This window comes from Urocitellus parryii, chromosome 2 (assembly GCF_045843805.1).
Source record: "Urocitellus parryii isolate mUroPar1 chromosome 2, mUroPar1.hap1, whole genome shotgun sequence".
NCBI lineage: Eukaryota > Metazoa > Chordata > Mammalia > Rodentia > Sciuridae > Urocitellus > Urocitellus parryii.
In genome coordinates this window covers 177,814,469-177,840,082 of record NC_135532.1, presented here as the reverse complement: position 1 = coordinate 177,840,082, position 25,614 = coordinate 177,814,469, and the positions used below count along the sequence as shown (strand labels likewise).

Below are 25,614 nucleotides of genomic sequence, written 5' to 3'. Positions count from 1 at the left end.
GGAGCTCTGGTGCTTATGTTATCTCCCATCTCTCCATCAGCTTCATCCTGAGACTGGCTCTAGTCATCTTGTATGATATGTGCAAGTACAACAGAAGTCAAATGCTTCTTCTTCCATATCCAGAGATAGGATATGTTTCCACCCCAGCATTCCAACCTAGAATGCTGTGAATGTCCCTGATTGGAGCAGCTTACATCATATGTCCTTCACTAATGTTTGTGGTTAGGGGAATGATGGTTGGTTTTGAGTGGCTTTTCCATTCACACCTGGAGCTGGAGATCAAGTCATTTACCAAGAAGGCCGTACATTATGTGGAGGATAAGTAGATACCAGAAGGGAAACTGGACAAAAGGAAAGAATGAATACTGGATATCCATTACCTGGACTTCTAGTCTGAAAGTCTATAGTTACTGAATATTTATATTCAAGTTATACTTACTGAAAATTACTCTTAGTGTAACTAATAAGAAAATCACCTCAAGATTAAAAAATTATAATAACAACAAAATTCCAAGGTCAGTATGCTTCTTTTTTTATTATTATTTCTGCAATTAACTTAAGTTCATTGAATGATTTCATTTTCATTTATAAGCATTACATTAATTCCCATGCAAAAACCCAAGACCACATATGCCTGATTCCAAATGGCAAAAATCCAACTAATGAGTCTGGACATTCAAGACGAAAACCAAGATGTTGCTTGACTTTTCCATGAGTAGACATCATGGGTATCCTTTGGGAGAGCAGCAGGTCTCTTGACCCTCGAACAGCAGTTTGCCATGAATCCAGACCAAAGCAGGGAGCCAATGTCTTGAAGCACCTACAACTGGCAAGGAATTTCACTCATGAAGACAGGACACCTCTGTTCCAATGCTGCCACACAGATTTTCCTGGTTCCAGCTCTACAATAACACCTGCTATTGAACAGACGTGGTATCTTCTCTTTGAGGATAATAAAATTTTCCTGCCAGTTTTCCTCAAAAAGCTCAGGAGAAATAAAGAGACTTCATTTAAAAAAATAATAATAACCAAAAACTCACCTCTAGAACCCCAAAAGAAATAAATACAAAGACACCTACTTTATCAAGTATGTATCTTCCCCAACTTTAGATAGAGTCATTGAACAGGTATAAAGCTTTAAAAACTTCTCTCAGTAAGTTAGGAACCAGGAATATCAAAGAGGGCAAAACAGGACCCCACAATTAAAGGAGAACTAAACAAATACAAAGAATCATTCTATCAACTGAGAGAAATGGGCTAAATGAACAACTGATAGCATTTCAAGAGTGGATGTTAATTCCTACTGAAACACACATCGCAACTCTGACAATGGCAAAGATTTCATTAGTGCAAATAACAATTATAATGGTATATTCTTTAACAGGACTTAAATAAGGCTTCAAATAATTATACATGCTAAACATAACATTTGGAAACCTTAAATTTGTTTGCAAAGCTATCAAACATACTCTTCCAAACCATCCAATGTTTGCTGGATCCAGGACAATTACCTTCAGTGAAGTTGCCCCAAATACAATTTGTAGCATTATTACTTTCAAAGTTTACATAGTCTGGTGGAAAAGGGGGAAACCACTCTGGTCACTGATCAAAAGAAAGAAATCCAGTCAACGTGCCAGGTAGTTCCCAGGTTCTTATGATTCTCAAATATCCACAGTGATGAAAACTCATTAGAAAAATAAAGACAGAAAGAAAACAAAAAATACATTAGAATTCTTAAATGTCAGAGATTTGTTTCCCAAGCCCTATTAATAAATTCTGCTCAAAGTATAAAACAGAAAAAAAGAAAAGAAAAAAAAAAAAAACAAGAGGATTCATGGGCATATTCATCTATGGCTCAAGTTCTCCTTAAAAAACAAACAGCAACAAAACCAACAAACAAAACTACAGGACAATAACGTGAAAACATACACGACAAAATCAGAGGCAGAGTATGAAATAGTAATATACTGTTTCAGAGCCTGCACCATCCTGCAGAACCAGGAAACTTAAAATCTGTTCTTAACAAATCCAATCTAAGCTGGATATGTAAAAAACGGAAAGACAGAATCACAAACCACACTGAAGGTTATGGGAGTTTTAGAACCAGGAGAGACCCCCCTCCAAAAAAAAAAGTCAGCAAAACACTCAGAAAAATTTATCATCAATTCTGAAGTGGGGCCTTGTGACATCATCGGGGTTAATAAAGACAGAGATGGACTTCCCCGGGTTCTCAGTCACGAGCTGCTGCAGTTTTTTTGCCAAACGGTCATCAGGCTGGTTGGGGTCCCCTCCGTCCGACTGCGGGGAGGGGATGCTGGTGGTGCTGCCGCGCCGCTGGAGGTCCAGCGTCAGGCGGTTGGCTGCCTTGACGTGCTCGATGGCCGTGCGCAAGTGCTCCGCGGGATCTGAGCGCACGGAGGAGAGCTTGCGGGCGTGGAGCATGACCGTCTCCTCCGACAGGTGCTCCAGCATGTTGCACTGAGGGATGAAATAATTGGGACACATCTTGTTGACCAGACAGTGTTGCAGGTCATCAATGAGGCCCAGCAAAAAGTGGGCGGCATAGTCTTCTTGAGCCAGATAGTTGGCAGGAAGTCTGTCGCAGGCCCAGAGCATCATGCTCCGCAGGTGATAGGGGCTAATGGCCTTGGGCCGGGACAGGAGTTTGATGATGATGGCTTTGCAGGCCTGGTAGGCCTGCATGAGACTGCTAGAGATGCACTTCTTCAACTGCACCTCGCTCCTGGCAAAGGACAGCCGCCACTCGTTGTCCTTTTTACCCTTGTAGGAGCAAGCAGGCACCAAGTAAAACCCACTGATGACCTCCTCCTCCGTTATCTTCCCATCCCAAAAGTGATTTTCCATGAGCCAGCTCTGGGCCACTGCAGGCCAACCTTTGAAAGATACCACAGGGACGATATCGTACAACATGCGACTGCTCCCCACACCCAGAATGATGGAGATGATGGTCCCATTCTTTTCTACTTTTTCTACCTTTGGCATCCCTCGCTGGGGCTTCTTCTGGATCTCTGATAGGACAATGCTGATGGAGTCATAGAACCAGTCGGCCACTTTGGTAGGGGAGAAGAAGTAGTTGGTGGCACCATTGATGTGGTCTACGATGGTGCAGCAGTCTTTCCATTTACTGATTGTCCCCTCATCAAAGAGACGAAGGCTGAGCCAGGAGTGGCACAAGGCTGAGTGACGCATATCGAGAGTCACGGGCTGATTGCGGTCATGTAGTTTAAGGGCTGGCACCAGAAGGGTAAAGTCCATATCATAGTCAGTACCTCGGGCATAGACATTTAGCTCATCTAAGTCCAGATCCACCACGCCTTCTCGGACTCCTCCAGAGAGCAACAGGTACTCGTTAGCCACTGGAAGTTTTTGGTCCAGCTTTTGCACCATTCCTAGAAACAAAAAGAAAAAAAAAATGCTATTATAGGAAACTCAGATGAGGGAGTCTTTGACCTTCTAAGAACCAAAACTCATTACCAACACAAAACCAGATCTCAGGCTGCTGCTCAGACCCACTTACAACACTTTGTTCTTCTGCCCAGTCCCAGAATCTACCCTTTTCCAAGTAGAATTATTATGACACATCTTTTTTTTTTTTCAGAGTGAAAAGCAATATCGTTTTTAATCACAGACTAGGGCTCCTCTTCCTGCAGGCATATACTGCCTCAGTCATATACTGCTATCCACTCAACCAGGCTGAACACTTCAGTAAGCTTCAACCCTTCTTTGCCCTTCTCCTACCAAATTTTACCTATGTGCCCTATGTTTCTCACTTGCTTCCCTGTTCTGCATCTCTGCTGCCATCATAGGAGGCAAGGCCCTTTTTGTCTTTCGCTAAAGCAAGTGTGTGGACCCTTGTACTGAAGGTACAAAAGCCATGGAGAGCAAAGCTGCTGGCACCTCAGTCCCATTCAAGGCAGCAGTATCAAATGTACCAGCAGGCAGTAGGTTCACACTTTATATATATATATATATATATATATATATATATATATTTAACTTCACTTAATAAAACCCTTAATGGTGAAGAAACATGACTGGTTTTATTAAATCCCAATCTTTGAGCCACCAGAAAGAGTCCCATTCTAATAGTCTAATGTCAAGGTGTGGACGTATCCACAAAGCTCCTCTGCTCCACCTGGATCACAGAAGCACTGGTACAACTGAGTTGTGGGCCAACCTGGCCCCTCTGCTCAGGGAACACCACTGTTACTCTGAAGAATGAATGATTCATGAGGACTATTCTGAATTGCGTATTTGGCATCCATTTTCTTGCAAAATGAACAAAATAAGCCTGGCTCTAATAAAAACAACTGCCAATATTTATTGCCAATGACAAAATTGAAGCTTTCAAGAGAAAATTAAATTTTAGAAAACTCATTGTTCACCAGGAGTTTGACATTTTCCAAATTACGTAAATCTCTGATGGGATTGATGATGATGATATTAACAAATGTGATTCTTCAATGAGACGGAGACCTCTGAGGGTGTGAATGGTGTCTCCAATGGGTATAAGCAGGCACAGGGTCTGCATGGGTAAACACACAACTTGGGTTACCCCATGGGATATGGGAACAAATGCACAGAATCAACAGACTGAATTCACACAAGTACTTAAACAAGGGCTAGACTTAAATGACTATTCCACAAAAAAACATACCAACTTACCTTCCCTGACTCCTTTTTACCATGTAACTACTGGTATTTCATTGTCTAACAAACTGGCAGCATCATCTTTTATGATTCATGTAAAAGCTTCTCCCCAAAGATCCAAGAACTATGAACTAATATTCCATTATTCACTCCAATTACTGCAAATTGACAGTTGGTTGTTCACAGGACAAATCTCAAAGCAAATAAATAAGCCAGTGCTATGGTTTGAATACCGTTTGTGGCTCCAAAACACATGCTGGATTTTCATCTCCACTCTGAGGTATGAAGAGGCTGGAAACTTAATCTGACTACAGCATTCAGAGGTGGGGCCTCAGGAGGTGATGGAGGCACAGGGCAAAGCCCCATGATTGGATACTGCTGGCTTTATAAGAGAAAGTAACCCAAGGAGATGCACATTTGTGGTAGATCCCTGTCACCATACATTGCCCTGCACTGCATGGGCACTCTGCCAGCTAGGGGCAACCCTCAACCTTGAACCTACACAACTACAAACTGAAACAAACCTCTTTTCTTTATAACTTAGCCTGTGCTATGGTGCTAAAAGCAACAGACAACAGACTAAGATAACCACCTAGATGTGTTTTGTTACCATTAGTTTTATAGACTGAATGTGTCCTGCCCCCCCCCCACCACCACCAAATTTGCAAGTTGAAATCTTAACTTCCAATGTGAAGGTTATCAGGATGTTGGGCCTTTGTTAAGAGGTTAGGTCTTGAGGGTGGGGCCCTTGTGAGTGAGCTCAGTGTTCTTATAAAGGAGACAACAGGGGGCTTCCCTACCCCTCCTATCATGTATGGACACAGTGAGAAGATATAAATCAAGAAGTGAGCTGGGGATGTGGCTCAAGCAGTAGCATGCTCGCCTGGCATGCGCGGGGCGCTGGGTTCCATCCTCAGCACCACATAAAAATAAAATAAAGATGTTGTGTCCACCAAAAACTAAAAAACAAATATTAAAAAATCCCCCCCCTCTCTCTCAAAAGTAACTCCTCACCAGATAACCAAATTTGGTGCCATGATCTTGGACTTCCCAGCCCCCCAAATTGTGAGAAACAAAGTCTTGTGGTTTTTTATTTGTTTATTTTTATTTTTAAAATTGTTTTATAGTTGCAGACAGACAGCATGCCTTTATTTTTATTTGTGTGGTTCTAAGGATCAAATCCAGTGTCTCATACATGCTAGGCAAGCATTCTGTCTCTGAGCCACAACCCCAGCCCCAAAGTCCTGTTTTTTATAAGCCACCCTATGGTCCTGTGTTTGAACAGCTTGAATGGACAAAGACAACCATATTTCAAAATTTAACACTCATTTATAGAAATGTGTTCTTCTTCATTCCTTAAAATCCTGTTTTCCAGACCACATTAACCACATTTAGTATCATGTTCTTCCATTCAGATAGGAATACGGCAAGTTGTTACTTTCTTTTTAAAGCCATCAATAAGTTATTCAACATTATAGAGTCAGCAATTCATCAGAAAGAAAATCCAATGTACTTTTTGGCTAATGCTGTTTGTTCACACTACTTGTGTTATAACAGACCATCTTGACCCCTTTTCAAGAAGGATTTGTCCCAGAGGCTGGAAGTGCAATCCCTTAAGTATTGTCCTGCCTGCAAAGAACTGCTTTCACCACGGCCATTCCCTGCGGCTGGGTGAGACTGGTGAAGCACATCTACAGTGCTGGTCAGTGTGGGAACGTCCCAGCTTGGGATACTGTGAAGGACCATTCAAGCCCCAAGAGCTCAACAGAGGCCTAGCCTGCATTTGCAGGGAAACTCAACTTCTATCCTTTCTTCCTCCCCTCCCTTTCAGAGGTATAGAAGCTAACTCCACCTGTGGTTGCTTCCTGAGGAACCAACCCAAGACATCACAACTACCCAAGCTAAAACAGCCTTCATTACAAATGAAGCATGGAAAATTTATTTTCCTTTAAAAGAGACTTTAAAAACCAAACTTAGCAATCAGGATTGGACAGTTATCTTAAACATCAAGACCAATATCAATTTCTCAATGGTCACCATGTTTTAATATTCACCTCATCTTTGCAATGTGAGAAATATCACCACCTCAGGTTTTAAGGCTAGCTATAGTAGGATAAGGTTCATTTCTCAGATCCCAGAATAGGCTGTGGGATTTATTATTATTATTATTATTATTATTATTATTATTTATTTTATGGACTCATATATAGGTACAGTTACTTTCAAAGAGATATATTTGATAATGAAATAATTTATACTTAATTATTTCATATATTCTTTCCTTCTAGCATTTGGAAAGTCAAAAAGACACATGAAAAAATTGTGAAACACTGTGTTGTGGTTAGTAAATAAATTCTTTAACAATTACAGTGCTATTGTTTTGTGGGTACCACATTATTGTCTCCTGATAGGTGTAAATAACTCAATATTCTTTCTGTCCTTTCATCCTAGACAAAAAGAAGTTGATCCCGAGCACAGCACCTGGGATCTGTCTATATAATCAAGAGTGACTTGTACATTAACAACCTGAAGGTAATTGTCTACAGATGTGACACTGAATTTTATCTTGGACTGTCAAAATTTTGTTCAGGAAGTCTTAGGTGAGAAACAGTTTAAACTCCCTTCTGCCCTCTGCTGGATTAAATAAGTTTATTTTTCAGTTCCTGTATATCCTAGAATATTCCTGCCAATGATAAAATTATTCTCTTTTCCTCCCAACAGCTGCTCAGGCATTTAGTTAAAATGTTAACACTACTTTCCAAAGAACCAATATAAAGTACTGGGCTAAATTCTATTCTTCAAGAGGCAGGGTGATTTTGGATATTTCGTGTTCCCTTTAAAGTGCAGAAAGAACTTTAGCAGCAGAGAGAATATTGCAGAGGCTCATTTACCCAGTTCTCAGATATCAGAAATAAAGTCCCCAAGGTCACACGATTCCAGAAGCTAATTCCTTGTGACATCCACATTTCTTCTCAGCCTCCCTGAGCCTACTAGTCTGCAGTTTTACAAATGATTTGATAATATAAACTGGAACCTTCTCCAGCATCTCACAAGCCCAGATGTCCTCCTTGAAGACTTTCCTGGGCTAACTTTAAGTGGAAATGAGCTGACATCAGCTATCATGGCAGATGGGTTGCCAGGCAACTGCATCAGCCCAGAGCTGGGAGAGGAAAAGACAGAGCACACTGTACACTTTGGTGGAGGGATCAGCTCCAACAGGTGCCATTCTGAACCGATTCAAGGTTTTCTGGCAATAATAATAGCAGCATAAGATCAAGGTTTTCTGGCAATAATTATAGCAGCATAAGATCAAGTGACTGGCCATTTAATCATTAGTTACATTATCCAAAGTCAGGAATGGGAACGAAGGGGAGGCCCACATACACCACTGAGCTCCTTAGCAGCAAAGAGGAGGAGGGACGGGGAAGCAGCTTACTCCCTGGGTACATCTCTGCAGGGAAGGACTGCCATATATTTGCTCTTAAAAAAAGCTGCCTCCCTATCATTTCCCACTCCTTGGTTTTGATTTATTTCATAGTGTCTATTTAACAAGACCTTAATATTACTCTTCCATATAGCTACTGAAGCCTTGACTTTAAGGAATGAGCTTTGTGTCATTTCCTTAGCTCTTTGTTGATTATTTAAAAAAAAAAAAAAAACTGAACTGTGAACTATTGAACTTCATTATGTCCTAGCAGTAAAACTTTATCACTTTCCACTGAACTCAAAATACTAACCCCTGTCACTCAAACACATCACCAGGTTGTTTACATTAATGCATGAGACATCTTCATGGCCCAGTATAGATAAAGGAAATTAGTAATTTGTGTAGGTTTCCTTTAAACATGTGCACGTGCGCGCGCACACACACACACACACACACACACTTATGTGGAAGGAAGAAAGACCTATAAAAGAGGCAAAACTTTTGCCTTTTGTAATTAGTTTTAATTTATCTCCCTATATACCTTTCTTTGACTATGTATATAGAAAGACCTCTAGGTAGAGCTTAACAGTATTTAGTGTTTTGAGAGAAAGGGTGATCTTCTCAGCCTTGAGTGTGGCGGGGTGCACACTAGTAACCAACACTCACTCACCACAGCAGTGATTCTTCAAGACAGGAGGGAAGAGGGTAGGATAAAGCTGACAAAGTCCTCTGTGATTCTGACACACCTCAGGGGCAGCAGAAACCTTGGTTAGTATAATAAATTATAAAGAACCTTCCTACAAAATATTTTGACTTATGCTTCAGAGGAGAATAAACTTTTGTCAAGCTTACCTGGCATTCTGTGGAACATGTTAAGAGGTAGGCATAGCCACCTTTGTTCTAAGAAAGTCACTGACCTTGGGATTTTAAATGACCCCCATTTGGGGAAGGTTTTAGCATTTTCCTCATCCATGATAGAAATCACTTATCTAAAGTCTCTTGATTTAGAGCTGAAAAACCTAAGATTCAGAAAGAAGAAGTGACTCATTCAAGGTCACACAACCTTGGTGATAGATGAACGGCACTGTCTTATTCCTATATTTTTGCAAAGGTCAGCATGTCACAGACATCCTGTTCTCTCTAGGACAATGACTCAGTTTGACGTAATTGCAGAATGACCTGGAAGGGCAGAGGCAGAGGTCTAGGGCAAAGTGCCAGCTTTGTGCTTTCAGTGGTCAGAACTTTAGGGTGACGTCTGACAACCACAGATTGTGTCTGACCATCCGCTTTCCGCATAAGGAAGAACAGACCTAATCTGCCTTGAAAAAATGTCCTTAAATCCCCAAAGGAAGTGCAAGACACTGGAAACAGAAGAAACCAAGGGAGCTTGCTAGCTTTTCATCATCTCCTGGGTGATCATTATTAGTCACCCCCCCACACACACTTTTTAAAATTTTGTTCTACTTAGTTATTATACCTGACAGCAGAATGCATTTCAATTCATTGTACACAAATAGAGCAGAACATATCAATTCTCCGGTTGTACACTAAGTAGGGTCACAACATTCCTGCAATCCTACATGTACCTAGGGCAATGATGTTTCATTCCACCATCTTTCATCATTATTCATAATCACAGTAAATATTTTATTAATTATAAGTCAAAGAAGTGGTTTTATTTTGTTTAATTTCTGACAGAACTACATGCAGTTTTATTTAACCCTTTTGGAAACCGATGAGTTCATGCATGGCAGTAATCACGCCCAATGGAGCAGAATACATATGGAATAGGTCAGACTGAAAGATGCCACCTCAAGCAAGCCATCCTTGGTCTTTCTTCATTTTGACACTGAAATGTGTGCAAGAGCATTGGACTTGGAGTTAAGAGGCTTCGCTTGGGTCCTGGGTTTGTCACTCATTTAAATAATAAGTTCATGAGTTATGTGACCTCTCTTGAGCTTCTAATTCTAAATCTAAACAAATAAATAACACCACTTTTATAGGGCTGGTAGGAAGAATCTAAGCAGAGAGTAGATACTTAGTTCATTTTTTCCGTATGTTCTTCCATTTTTCTGCCACCCCTAAGCCTGGAATAGCAAACTAATTTCACAGAGTTAATTTGAAGATTTAATTAAATAAGATAATCTGTCTAAAACCTCTTGCACATGGAAGGCAAATAAAACCTGTTAGAAGGAGGAAAATGAATGCAGCAGTCTCCCAGGGCCATATGGGACTGCTGCTGACACAGGCACACCTCTTCTGGGTAGATGCCACCATGGGGCACAACATGGCCTGGGACCTGGAGGTGAGGTGGGATCCTGGCCCTTTCCATGTTTCCCCAATCAGCTGCTCCATGGAATGCAACTGTGCCCCTTGGGAGGGCCCTGACCTGAACTCCTAGTTAGCAGGTTCCACACCCTTGGGAGCAGCCGGCTGTGCTGCAGATTAGTGCCCTCCTCAATCAGATAATAACAGAAAGCCTTTGGCACAGTAACTGGCAGTGAGGCCCAGCAAAGGAAAGACACTGTCATGGGTAACAGTCTACACACTCCCTGTGGTCAAGCTTCAACACTGTAAGGCAGGAACCAACTTGGAGATGAGAAAGCAACTGCTTGCTGAAGGCACCATTTGCTTTGACTTATTTTTGTTTGTTTTATTATATAGTTTCATGTTTTAATTGTTATTTATTTTTACTGGTTATTTTTAGTTAATCAATTTGAATACCTCATTGACTATATCCTGTGATTGTGAAGTTTGCTACACAACATAATATGAAATACTGTCAGCATATGTGTATAAATTTGCTTACTAATTAAGTAAAAAGAGATGAGAAAACAAAACAAAACAAAAGAACCAAGTTTTTGTTTTATCAATTTTTTCAATTGTTTCTTTTGTTTCAATTTCATTTATTTCAGCTCTGATTTTAATTATTTCCTATCTCCTACTGCTTTGGGGGTTGATTTGTTCTTCTCTTTCTAGGGCTTTGAGATGTAATGTTAGGTCATTTATTTGTTGGCTTTTTCTTCTTTGAAGGAATGAACTCCATGCTATGAACTTTCCTCTTAGAACTGCCTTCATAGTGTGCCAGAGATTTCAATATGTTGTATCGCTGTTCTCATTTACCTCTAAGAATTTTTTAATCTCCTCCTTGATATCTTTGCAATCCATTGTTCATTCAATAGCATATTATTTAGTCTCCAGGTGTTCAATGAAATAGAAACTATTAAAAAATTGGCAAAACAAAAAGTTGGTTCTTTGAAAAAATAAATAAAATTGATAAATTTTAAATTCTAAAAACTAGAACAAGACAGGATGCCCTCTGTCACCATTTCTATTTAACATAGTTCTTGAAACTCTAGCTAGAGCAATCAGACAAATGAAAGAAATTAAAAGGATATGGATAGGAAAAGAAGAGCTCAAATTATCACAATTTGCAGATGATATGATTCTATACCTAGAAGACCCAAAACATTCTACCAGAAATCTCCTAGAACTAATAAATGAATTCAGCAAAGTAGCTGGATATAAAATCAACATCCATAAATAAAGGCATTTCTGTACATCAGTAACAAATTCTCTGAAAGACAAACTAGGAAAACCACCCCATTTTCACTAGCCTCAAAAAAATAAAATACTTGGAAATAAATTTAACGAAAGAGGTAAAAGACCTCTACAATAAAAAATACAACACACTAAAAAAAGAAATTAAAGAAGATGTTAGAAGATGGAAAGACCTGCCTTGTTCTTGGATAGGCAGAATTAATATTGTCAAAATGGCCATACTATTAAAAGCATTATACAGATTCAATGCAATCCCAATCAAAATTCCAATGACATTCCTCATAGAAATAGAAAAAGCAATCATGAAATTCATCTGGAAAAATAAGAGACTAAGAACAGCCAAAGCAATCCTTAGTAAGAAGAGTGAAGCAGGTGGCATCACTATTCCAGACCTTAAACTATACTACAGAGAAACACTGACAAAAACAGCATGGTATTGGCACCAAAATAGACTGGTAGACCAATGGTGCAGTATAGAGGACACAGAGTCTAACCCACATAATTACAGTTATCTTATATGAGACAAATGTACAATCAAAAACGTACATTGGAGAAAAGATAGCCTCTTCAAAAAATGGTGCTGAGAAAACTGGAAATCCACATGTAACAAAATGAAATTAAACCTCTCTCTCTCTCTCTCACCACTGCACAAAACTCAACTCAAAGTGGATCAAGGACCTAGGAATTAAACTAGGAGACCTTGCGCCTAATAGAAGAAAAAGTAGGCCCAAATCTCCACCATATCAGAATAGGCCCCAACTTTCTTAATAAGACTCCTATAGCACAAGAATTAAAACCAAGAATCAATAGATGGGATAGATTCAAACTAAAAAGTTTCTTCTCAGCAAAAGAAACAATCAGTGAGGTGAATAGAGAGCCTACAGAATGGGAGCAAATTTTTACCATAAGCACATCAGATAGAGCACTAATCTCTAGGATATATGTTAAGCACTCAAAAACCTTAACACCAAAAAAATAAATCACCCAATCAATAAATGGGTCAAGGAACTGAACAGAAACTTCTCAAAATAGGGTATACAATCAATCAACAAACATGAAAAAATGTCCAACATCTCTAGCAATTAGAGAAGTGCAAATCAAAACTACCCTAAGATTTCATCTCACTCCAGTCAGAATGGCAGCTATCAAGAATACAAACAACAACAAATGTTGGTGAGGATGTGGGGGAAAAGACACACTCATACATTGTTGGTGGGAATGCAAATTGGTGCAGCCAATCTGGAAAGCAGTATAGAGAGAGATTCCTTGGAAAACTTGGAATGGAACCACCATTTGACCCAGCTATCCCTCTCCTCAATATATATCAGCATACTACAGGGACACAGCCACATCAATATTTATAGCAGCACAATTCACAATAGCTAAATTGTGGAACCAACCCTTATGCCCTTCAGTAGATGAATGGATAGGGAAACTTTGGTATATATACACAATGGAACATTACTTAGCATTAAAAGAGAATAAAATCATAGCATTTGTAGGTAAATGGACGAAGGTGGAGAATATAATGCTAAGTGAAGCAAGCCAATCCCAAAAAACCAAAGGCCAAATGTTTTCTTTGATATGAGGATGCTGACTCATAATGGCAATGGAGGGGAAACATGGGAGGAATGGAGGAACTTTAGATAGGGCAAAGGGGAGGGAGGAGGAGGGAGGGGGCAAGGGGGTAGGAATGATGGTGGAATGAGTTAGACATCATTAACCTAAGTACATGTATGAAGTCATGAAAGGTGTGAAAATACTTCATGTACAATCAGTGGCTTGAAAATTGTGCTCTAGATGTGTAATATGAAATGAATTGCATTCTGCCATCATGTATAATAAATAAGAATAAATAATTTAATTTAAAAAAAGAAAAAAAACACAAAAAGGCTCTCTACTTTTTCATTATTTCCCTCCTCAGAAATTAAAGCTGAAGTTCTAAAAGTTGCCAGGCTTTGTCAAAGTCTACTAAGCTACTGTATACAGAATGAACATGAATGAGTTAGACCCGGATTCAAGTCCGATTCATCCATGACCAATATGATTAACTACTCTAGATCTATCTCTGACCCTAAAATGACAACTGTAAGTTTGTTGGGTGGTCATGGGAAGATGCATGTCAAACTTCCTAGTGTGTGGTCTGTACGTGATCAGCAGTCAATAATAAGAGAGGAGTTCTGGGCTTCTGCACGCACACATGCTATTTTCCCATCTAATAAATTCTGCCCTTTCTTTTCAGTTCTTCAGATAGTTTAAAAACCCAGTTTCTGCCATTCGGCTTAGTGGCAAGAGTCAAAGGAGAGACTTATTAGCTCCCCAGAGCAAGCGGCTTTACACAGCTACCACAGCAGGTGAAAGACACAGGTTGATAATTTACAAGAAGGAGGGGTTCACTTTAGAAGGCTCATTCTTGACAATGGACAGCAAAAACAAAAGAAAAACAATGAGCAATGTCAATGTGGTCTCAAATGGCTACACAAAGATGACCACATTAACTTTTTCTTGATCTGCCCAACGAAGCTTGAAGTATGGGATGGAGATATTTGGAATTAATTCAACTGAACCTCATTCACCTCTGCCTGTGACCTAGCCAAGTCTGGTTTTCTGTTCCTTTCTTATTTGAGATTATATATGTGAATAACTTAATTACTCTGAAACTGGAAATCTGGGTTCATTAAGGAGGGAGGGGATTATATTTCAGAAAAAATAATGAAGTAAGCCAAGTCCAGGAAAGTGCAAAAAGGGTGGAGATGGAATCCAAAACTAAGGCTGCCTTTATTCATGCATGCATTCAAATGCTTCCTGTGAACTCGTGAAGATAAAAAGGTGAGGAGAAATACATGCAGTCTCTACTGCATGATGCTTACCACTTAAGCGAAAGCCAGAAGATAATTATATCAATCAGGATAGATGAGGTTGTACTGAGAGGAACAAACCTGATATCTCAATGATTCAGAATAACAAATTTTTACTTCTCATTCACACTATAGGATCATCAAGGGTAAGCCCAGAACTTCATAGCCTCTCCACTAGAGAAACAGAAAGCTCTGGAGGATCAATTTTCAGCAGTTAAAAATGCTGTGGCTACCCCAGGCATGGTAGGGCACACACTTGTAATGCCAGCTACTTGGGAGGCTGAGGAAGGAGGATCGTAAGTTCGAGATCAGCCTGAGCAATTTAGAAAGCCTGTCTCAAAATAAAATAAAATGGGGTTGGCACCTGCCTACTGAATTAACCTCCAATAACCCCCAACTCCCAAAAGTCACTTAGCTGGAATTGACATACATCATTCTTATTCACAAATCACTGGTGAAGACGAGTGTAAAGTCCCACCCAACCATAGAAAAGAAAATGCGATTCTACCACATGCCAGTCAGGGGGAATGCAGAAATATTTGATAGGCAGCATGAACAGCTCCCATACTAATCAAATAATCACCCACCAAGGAACAAGCTGAGATGATAACAATGAAAGAAATGAATAAAGGTCCTAAAGAGGAAGAAGAGTCATGAAGAAGGCTTAGCCTGGAGAACAGAAACTTCAAGAAGGCCATGGGATGGAGTTGTCCTAATAAAGAACAAAAGGACTTCACCTATCAGATTTCAATACATAGAAGGTACAGAGATAAAAACTCAGTGTAATGTTATCGGGCACAACCTTCTAACAGCGCTGCCTGGGGAAGCAGTACGTTTCTGGCCTCAAGAATCGTAATACTCAGCAGGAAGAAAACCACGTGATAGAGTCTGAGTGCAGATGCCTCCCAAGGTGTCTGTCCATCATGAGAGCCTGCTACTAATGGAGACCACCACCAGGTCCACTCCATGGCCACCCGGGACCATCCAAGCGTGTGCCCCATCAATGGTGGCAGTAGGAAGTAAGGAAATTGCTCCGATGTTGAAGGTTCCTCCTCGGTGGTCTGCACAGCGTCGTTTCTAATCTGCAGCCAGTTACTGCCACATCCTCCAACCAGATTGGTCAATTTTAAAGGAGAGAGCACAGGACTAGAAATGTTACACATGGAGAAAAAAAGAAGGGCTGAATTTAGAGGGTGTGTTCTTGAAGTAGGCTCTTCTCACCACGCCCTACTACTCTCTCCAGTGCTAAATGGGCTCTTTCAGGAGAATAAACCACTTACTATCTTTACTACCTTGGGGCCATTAAAACTGCAACATAAAACACTATAGGAAATAGTAAACAGAAGCCTAATTCTATATATAAAAATGAGACAAATTTCATTTTGGAGTATTTATTGCTAAAGTACATAAAAATTATTCCAGCCATCCCTGGGGAATAAAGTATATAAGGAAAATGAATCAAGGATCACAGGAAGACATGATTACAAAATAACATTAAGAAAACAACATCCAATGCTGTGACACATGGTGTGTGTGTGCATGTGAACCAAGTTGCACACTTAGTTTTTCACTTAGTTCCTGGATGTTCTCAAAGAACATTCCAGAAATGCTTCAATCACAAAGCATCCCTGGAATTCCATTAGACCCCAAAGACAAACTCTGAAAATGTTCCCACATATCCAGATGCATCGTCTCACTTGCTTATTTTAAGCCAAAAGCAGAACTTTAACTGTGAGGTCCTATCCCCACGTTTCCAGTACCAGGCTGAGGAGGCAGGCGAACTTGATGGACAAAGGCAACACTAACCTTGAAGACAGGAGCTATGACTGTTGTATTGTGTGCAATGTGATATTTGTTTTTTGTACAAAAATCAGGTCAGGCACATCTGGAGACGTGGAGAAAGTAACATGAAAAATTCTGTACCTTCTTTGCAAATAACAAAATCAAGAAACAACTGAAACAGGAAATCCCATGCTCCTTGTGACCCAGCTGCCTGAAAAAACAACACGTCACTCTTCACTTTAAAGGGACCCTGTTATAACTGAGGTCCACACCACACTCTCAGATTTGTCACAGTAGCTCACAGCCAATCCCAATTTATATAAAGATGGCTTCTTCAAAGTACTTTAAATCTACAATAACTTTGACTACCATAGGCTAGTCAAAGATCTTAAAATTAATTCACTTGGTAAATTTTCAATCATACACAATAGAGAAGATAGTATAAAGAATCAACATGTGCCCATTACACCAAGCTCCAAGGATTCTTTTTGCCAATCTATTCTAGTATCACTTATCTCTCCATTTTTCTAACATATTTTTTTAAAATTTTTTTATTTGTTCTAATTAATTATACATGACAGCAGAATGCATTTTGATTCATTGTACACAAATGCTGCACAACTTTTCATTTCTCTGGCTGTACATGATATAGAGTGCACCATATGCTCAGTTGATGATATTCATCTCATTCCACCATCTTTCCTATCCCCACGTCCCCTCCCTTTCCCTTCCTTCCCTTGGACCAAACAAAGTTCCTCCATTCTCCCCACATCCTCCCTCCAGACTATGGATCAGCAACCACTTATCAGAGAGAATATTCGGCCTTTGGTTTTGGGGGATTGGCTTATTTCACTTAGCATGATATTCTTGAACTCCATCCATTACCTGCAAATGCCATAATTTTATTTTAATGCTGAGTTATGTTCCATTGTGTATATACACTACAGTTTCTTTATGTGTTCATCTATTGAAAAGCATCTAGGTTGCTTCCACAGTTTAGCTATTGTGAATTGTGCTGCTATAAACATTGATGTGGCTGTGTCGCTGTAGTATGCTGTTTTTACGTCCTTTGGGTATAGACCAAGGAGTGGGATAGCTGGGTCAAATGGTGGTTCTATTCCAAGTTTTCTAAGGCATCTCCATACTGCTTTCCAGAGTGGTTGCACCAATTTTCAATGCCATCAGAAATATATGAGTGTGCCTTTTCGCCACATCCTCCCCAACACTTACTGTTGTATTCTTGATTCTTGCCATTCTAATTGTAGTGAGATGCAATCTTAAGAGTAATTTTCATTTGCATTTCTCTAATTACTAGAGATGTTGTACACTTTTTCATATATTTGTTGATAAATTGTATATCTTCTTCTGAAAAGTGTCTGTTCAGCTCCTTACCCCATTTATTGACTGGGTTGATAGGTTTTTTTGGTGTTTTTTGAGTTCTTTATATATCCTGGAGATGAATGCTCTGACGTGAGTGTGGCAAAAATTTGTTCCCAAAATGTAGGCTCTCTCTTCAATTATTTTTTTATTTTGCTGAGAAGAAGCTTTTCAGTTTGAATCCATCCCTTTTATTGATTCTTGATTTTATTTCTTGTGCTATAGAGTCTTATTAAGGAAGTCGGGGCCTAATCCGACATGATGGAGATGAGGACCTACTTTTTCTTCTATTGGGTGCAGGGTCTCTGGTTTAATTCCTAGGTCCTTGATCCACTTTGAGTTGAGTTTTGTGCATGGGGAGAGATAGGAGTTGTTTCATTTTGCTGCATATGGATTTCCAGTTTTCCCAGCACCATTTGTTGAAGAGACTATCTTTCAGGTTTTGTTTTGGATTAGTCTATCTCCACTCCTCTAAAATGTATAGAAAGAAATCCAGATGGGGGACTCAAACCAATTATAGTTTATCTGTCTACCTTGGTGTCCTTCTGCCTGATGATCTGTATGTCTCCTAACCTAATTAAACAGATGTTCAACAGATGTAACTTGAAGGAAAAAGATAGATGGTATAGCCTGAAATAAATTCCATCTTTATAAGGATGAAACTGTCAGGTCATAGACTTAGATTGACAGTGTTAACCTGACACTGCCATTTCAAGACATAAGAAATTCCAGAGCCTTTATATCTGCAAGCAAAGAAACCATATTACACAGTCAGAAGAGATGGAAAGGAGATGCTAGGAGCCTATTAATGAGCTGACTAGGAACTATTCCACAATACACAGGGCACTCCTCTTACTCTCTAAGAAAAATTTAGCTCTAAGACATTCTCTAAAGTACCAATTTTCAGCCAAATGACTTTAGCAATGGAGCAGGAGAAAAAGTACTATATAATTATAGTGTGATAGAAGATCAAAATCTCACATCTTATTTTTTTAAAAAAGATAATAATGTGCCTTTTCCCTTCGATTCACAAGTAAAAATAAATGGACTCCTCCTTACTAAGCAGTTCCCAGTATCCACCAGGAGATGGCGCCAACACTCCACTCAAGGAGTTTCCAGCTAGACTCCAAGGTCATACAATCCTAGAAGGCTCAGGTGTGTTGTACAGTGTTTGTGGCCTTGCAGACAGAAGCTGTTCTGTGAGGTTTGCTTAACTAATGTCTTAGTAATCAAACTGTGCAGTACAAAATGTACTCTGGATTTTAAAAGTTTTTTTTAATTATTATGCATTATATCAAATTACCATTGTGCAAGTGGAAATTAAGACATTATGGAGTTTTTATATGTTTAAATATTTCTTCAAATAAATCTCTCCTATATATCAAAACTTTAAAAAAAAAACCCAGAAGCTTAGTAAGAAGCTAAGACTTGATAAGATATATTAAAATGGTCATTCTGGACCTATTTGCCTCTAGATACCGTGTAGTGATTTATGTTAGCCAACTTTCCATCACGGGGGTGGCGGGGATACCAGAAATAAACAACATAAAGGAAGAAGGAATCATTCAGGCTCAGTTTCAGAGGTTTCAGTGTATGGTCACTTGGTTCCATGGGGTCTGGGCTTTATGTGGTGAGACAGAACATCACAGTGGGGAGCATGTGGTAGAGCAAAACTTCTTACCTCAGGAAGGAACAATGGAAGGAGGCAGGGAGGGGCTGGGGACAAAGCAGGCTCCCAGTGATCTACTTCCAACTAGACCCACCTCCAACTTTTCCAACACCTCCCAACAACCCACTAAGCTGTGAATCCTTAGCAGCACAGTGCTGCTGTGGGGACCAGCCTTATATGCTGAAGCTCTTTGGGGGATATTAGAATCCAAACCCTAACATGATTTGTAACTTTGCCTTTTGACTCCTCAGAGAAAATCCTGGTAATTTAGAAGCCAAAGGGCTCCATCTAGGTTATCAAGACTGAAAGATACAGCAGGCAGGCAGCATGGTGGACGAATAATTCCCAGGGCATGCTGAAGACCTTGTTGTAAGGCACAGAGCTTCAGCTCACACTTGCTGAAACTGAGATTTAAATAATACAAGAAAGAGGAATATGGGCTCAAGTGTCAGAATAAAGGGGATTCTGAGAAGGCAGAAGAAATGGTCTTAGCTATTACAAAATAAAGGCATTATTCTTTGACATGGTTTCACTCTGACTACAAACAAATAAATGCATGAATTGATTTGAGGAATCTAGGTGACTAATAAAAAGGAAAGGAATTTTTTAAACCTGGATTTAATTAATAGATAATCAAAACAAGCATTGCCACATATTGTATGATATTTTGCAGCACTAGTCTCGGTCTCTCCTGGTTTTTTAACCACCATCCAGTAGAAAGCACCATAACCCTCATTCAACATGTGTGGGTGCTGAGGCTCCTGGCCACTCAGATTGCCAAGGTAAGTGAACACAATATTCACCTAGGTCTCTGGCCTTATCTAATACAAAATTATTTTAAAGGAAGGAGGGACATGTCATGGTTTTGTTTGCTTTTACAGAGTTGTCAATTTGCTTGCTGCAAAGTGGGCAGAAAGGTAGAGAAAGGGCTTAAATGTAATGCCTGTTCTGCTGGAGGTATCTACGGAGCTCAGCCTAGGACTGCAGTTAAGCCTGGACTGACCAGGTCAATACTAAGTGCCAACTTTCATCTGCCCAAGAAAATAAACACACATCATTCCTGAAAACACCTTTCTTTAATAAGAGTCAATCATCAAATATTTAATACTAACTAATCAATTTGTCATATATTAATAATAATTCCCCTTTGTCTAGACTGTCTTTACCTTCATTTAAATAATGTTGTTTCAAATACCAATATTCTCAATCTAGTTTTTGAACAACAAAGCAGTCACATCCTAAAAACCTGCTGTTTAAAAACAGTAACGACTCAATGCCTTACAAGTCTGTCTATGGTATAAAACTGGAATGTTCCCTAACGAAGGTTCAGATTAGTACATCTGCACCCACACCTACAATTTATGGAAAGACTGGAGGATCACATAATAAAGTTTTCAAGGAAAACAGTCATGGGGAAAAAGTAGCAACCGCCTGACAGGCTAATGAAGAGCAGAACTCACTTCAGAGACACCACTATCTACCTGCTAATTACTTTTTTGGTATCTGGGTAAAAAAACATGCTTTATTGTCTGAGCTTGAAAACATTCACATCAAAAGAAGTCGGGCTTTTCCAAACCACCAGCCCAAACCCTAGGTGGACACTAAAATGTATAGTCTAAAAGCACAGGTATCATCTGAAAGAGGGCAGAGTTGCAGTGCTTTTAAACCCATGTCTGCTTAATACAGAAGGAAGTCCAGACAAGCTCCAAAGGTCAGTCTCCTGATGCCAAAGTGGGAAAGTTCTGTTGGGGATGCCTTCTTTCTCCCGCTGTCCCCTCCACCCCCTGCAAATGGAGGAAGTGGGTGGATATTCTACAGCAATCACAACCAAACCCCAGCGCTTCAGGGAGAAGTCCTGTTTGTTTTCCCTGAGTGCTGAAGGGTGTTGTTTGCGTCAACTGCAAATCCTGTAACTCTCAAGGCAATGCAGCATGAGGTGCTTGCCTGTTTCCCAAACAAAGATGAAGCAGTTGGATTACTGGGGTTGCTGGGGATAGAATCCAAAGTCCCTGATGCCCACTCCACAGCTCTTTCCATTCCCGGGGGGGATCCAGCCCAAGGGAGGCATTAAAAATACAGGTCTCTCTGTCTGGTCCCAGGACTGAAGCATCATCTCCAAGGAGATGCCATGTGTTTAAACTATCAATGTTGAAATGCCCTTAAATAATGAGATTCCTGCTCCCTCCCTCAATTCCACAGTGGAAGGTTTAACTGCATGGAATCAAGAGAGGGTTTACTGCCCCAGAAATTCTAAGATCTTGATGAGCTGAGAATAGTAACTTTTCGAATCAGGAAGGACACAAACTAGGTGGGACTCTTAGACGCAGGCCATTAACTGAGAGTCAGGAAAGGTGTGGCCTCTCTCCCTCTCACCTAGAAGACCCCCTCACATCTCCAGCCCTCAGGAATCTGTTTGGCTTTGAAAGAAAAGATGGGTTTTTGTTAAGTTTCTGCTGGTTGTTCTATTACACCCTTATCTACCTTCTCCCATCAGAGTGGCTGATTTTTGTCCTCTGTTCAAGATGAAGCATGGTGATTGTGTCATCAGCCAAGAATCCTTGAGGACAACTGGCAAAACACACTACCCTTTCCCTGGGGGCATGTGTATGGGTCAGTATCGAGTGGGGTGGACCAGCAGCCGAGCAGTAAGCCCATGGTGACAGGCACAATTACAGTTTAGTCTCTAAAACCAATGATCACACAGTCTAAATGGTCCAAATGCAGGAATGTGATTTCCAAAGCCATCCACTGTCCCCGAGCTGCATTTAGAGACAATGATTAAATACAGATGTCCTATTCATATCGTGTCCCTTCCAAAAATCCAGAGAGATTAGATTTTATAGTTAAGCAGGGAAAAGACTAAAAATGATATGATGCCTGTTTGAGAAAGGGTCATTAAAGGACACAAACCCAGGTGTAGTATGATTGTGAGATGGAGAAATACAATTTTTAAGACAATGACAAAAATGACATCTTGTGCACAGATTCAAGTCTTTTTATGAGAGTAACATTCAGATGAAAAGCCCCATAATTCCAGTCTAAAGAGGGCAGTGTGTGTGTGTGTGTGTGTGTGTGTGTGTGTGTGTATACTTGGATGTTGTTTTAGGGCAAAACACACACACACACACACACACACACACACACACACAAATTTTTCACTCTTTCCACTAGAGGGCGTGCCTTCCTAATTTTTCTTTTACATCAGCAAAGGGAAAGGGCCTGAAGGTTCAACTTGTAAAATTCATACCTAATTTTACTGATAGACTTCCAAAATGAGAACACAGTGCTTCTCGCTGATGAACAGTTCTGTCTGCACTGGTGAAATGTCACACATCCATTGATACAATTCCATAGAACTGGGAGGAAAACAGCAGAAGAAAGGAAGGATGTCCCAATAGCTAATGTAGAAGGTGTGACGGAGAGGTTCTGAATTTAGGATACAGACAGGCTCCAGTGAGCACCCTGGCTACTAGTTCATCAGTTGTGTGACGTTTGGGTGAGTTACTTGACTTTTTGAAACTTTAGTTTCCTCATTTAAAAAAAAAAATGGGGATAATACCACCTCTTTCATGTGGCTCTTAAGGGTTACATACAGCTCCCAGTACAGTTTTTGGAACTTTACAAATGCTGAGAAAATTTTATTTTATTTTTAAGGCAGAATTCTGTTAACACTTGTTCAGTTTAACTGATAACACCAGTTTTTAATCTTATTTGTTGAACACGTGACCTTTTTAAAAAGAAATATTCCAGTATTTTCCTATTAAGCCAGAATATTTTTCAAATATTTCAAAGAAATACTCTAGTGTTTTTCTTCCTATTCAACCAAGTCCTTCTCTCCTTTTTTTTAAAAAAAAAATTAGATTTTAATAAGTAATACAGTTGCACAGTTCAACATTCCACAGGGTAAACGTGGCTTTGCAGGGCAGGGCTGTGTTTAGATTGTCTCCTTCTTACCAAGATTGCCTAAGTGCTGCTTCGTAGTGGCAAGTAATGTGGGCTGATTAAAACCTTGTGACAACTCTGCAGGCTTTGTAAGGATAGAAAACACTTCTAATGAAAAATTAAAACAAAGTACCTGGTAGGTAGGCAGGAGGAAGGAGGGGAAAGCGACAGATGAACAGATTTTTATTGTTCACTTTAGCTTTATACCATCTCTTCTGCTGTCTGATGAATCTGATACATGAGGAAATGTAGTGAAATCCTGGATACTGAATGGATCCTGCTTTGTTGCCACCTGGGTCCTTCAGGGGAACTTGGAACACACCTGGCTAGGCCTATAGTAAGCGCCTGATTCAGCAGGTCTGGCTGGAACTGGGAATTTGCATTTCTAACAAAGTTCCTGGGTACTGCAGAAGCTGCTGGTCGGCACTACACACTGAGAAACACTGGTCTAGCACCACCACAGAACTAACCATCCTATGGCAGACCAGAAACCGAACAGAATAAGAAATCTAGGCTGAGTTCCTAGCTTTCATCAATTCACCATGTGATGTAGGGGCAGGTTAATTACCTGTCCAGGTCTCCGTTTGCTATTTGTGTGAAGAAGATCAATTCCTTCCTTCCTTCCTTCCTTCCTTCCTTCCTTCCTTCCTTCCTTCCTTCCTTCCTTCCTTCCTTCCTTCCTCCCTCCCTTCCTTCCTCCCTCCCTCCCTCCCTCTTTGTCTCGCTCCCTTCTCTCCTTCCTTCCTTCTTTCTACTCCTTCTTTCAAGGGCTCTCTACCCCTGACCCACATCCCCAGTCCTTTGTATCTTTTTGACACAAGGTCCTGCTAAGTTACCCATGCTGGCCTTGAACTTGTGATCCTCCTGCCTCAGACTCCTGAGAACTGGGATTACAGACATGCACCATTGCACCTGGCTAAGAGGAACAATTTCAAACTATGGACACACCAAATGAAGGGCAATGAAGGAAACAAATTAATTAGGACTCAGAAGAAAGTGAGCAAATGCCCTATAAAAACGGCCTTTACTTTATAGATTGCCTAAAGACTGGGCAGTCCTAGGTTCTTGCCTGGGTTCTACCAGTTGCCTTACCTTAGACACAGTGCAGGACCTTTCTGGGCCATCGTTTTCTATATAAAAAGCAAAAGACTTGGTCCTTCATATGTAAACACTCCACTGTCCTTCAGTCGGCCCATGAGCTGCAGCGCTGAGCTCGGCTCCTGGCCTGGAGCTGAGCATTAGAATCTTTCATTTTGCCTTAGCAGCACCCAACAGTGACCTTGTGCTTTGTCCACTGTCAGTACAGACCAGCTGCAGAACCCAGGTGTACATTAGCCCCTGCCAGCCCTCAGTGCTAGCTCCTCAAACATCCTAAAACCAAGCTTCACACTGTCATTGGTGGGACCTGTCTGCCATCATTAGACAGGCTCCCAGGGTCCTGTGCCATCCTTTCGGCTGACAAAGGCTTTCTCCTCTTTCCCTAAAATGCCTGGTGTCGTGTTCTCCCTGCCCATCTCACTGTCCCTGTGTGTCCCTGTTACCATCTAGCTAGGGCCTCACATCTCTCCAGGGACAAGGACAACACCTCCTAATTGGACTCTACCTCCCATCTCCATCACCCAAAAGCAGCTACGGAAGGAGCTTGTTAAGGACAGGCTCCAATCACAGGGCTCACCTACACACATCCCAATAGTGTCCCCTCCCTGCAGTTGGGGCCCCCACACTGTGGGGCCAAGCCCCATCTCAATCCTGCCCCCATTTCAATCCTTCTCTTCCTCATAGGCTTCTGCCCCAAAGTGGATCCTCCAGGAGCTGGTTCCCCAGTCCCATCCTGGGCTTCCAGTTCCCAATCCTTTCTCGCTCTCTTCCTTTTGCCCTGTCTTTGCCTGTTGAAAGCCTGCCAACTCTCCCCCCTCAGAAAGCTTTTCCCTTCTAATCCTCCACAAGTACACATAGTGTTCCCTTTCTCTTTGCACAGCATTTTGATTGCCCTGACATTTTATGAGGTTAAGTAAGATCATCTTGTCTCACTCAAGACCATGAGTTTCCTGAGGACAGGGACAGAACTTGCTCACATGGGTCTCCCTGCATTCTTTGGGTATTCGGCCATTGAGATCCAGAAATGGCCTGGCCTGGTACAGACGGGTCACTGCCATATGAACTAGTTTGTATGGGACAGGAAAATGGGAATTGTGTAGCACAATGAGAGTAGCGTTGGTGCCACATGCAGTTTTCTTAGAATTTTAACATTTTGTATGCCCAAGGAAGAGTACCTAAACAAAACCTCCTCAAACACAGCAGAATGCAGAGACCCACAGAGAAAATCA

General features: G+C 40.6%; 1 protein-coding gene across 1 annotated transcript in view; it reads right to left on the bottom strand.

Annotated features, from left to right (window-relative positions):
- Positions 1-555: 555 nt before the first annotated feature.
- Mb21d2 (Mab-21 domain containing 2) overlaps positions 556-25,614 on the bottom strand; it is a 119,142-nt gene continuing 94,083 nt past the window's right edge. The window contains exon 2 of the mRNA XM_026400297.2: positions 556-3,410. Coding sequence (XP_026256082.1) covers positions 2,146-3,410 — 1,265 coding nt within the window. The 3' untranslated portion in view covers positions 556-2,145. The remainder of the gene's footprint in view (positions 3,411-25,614) is intronic.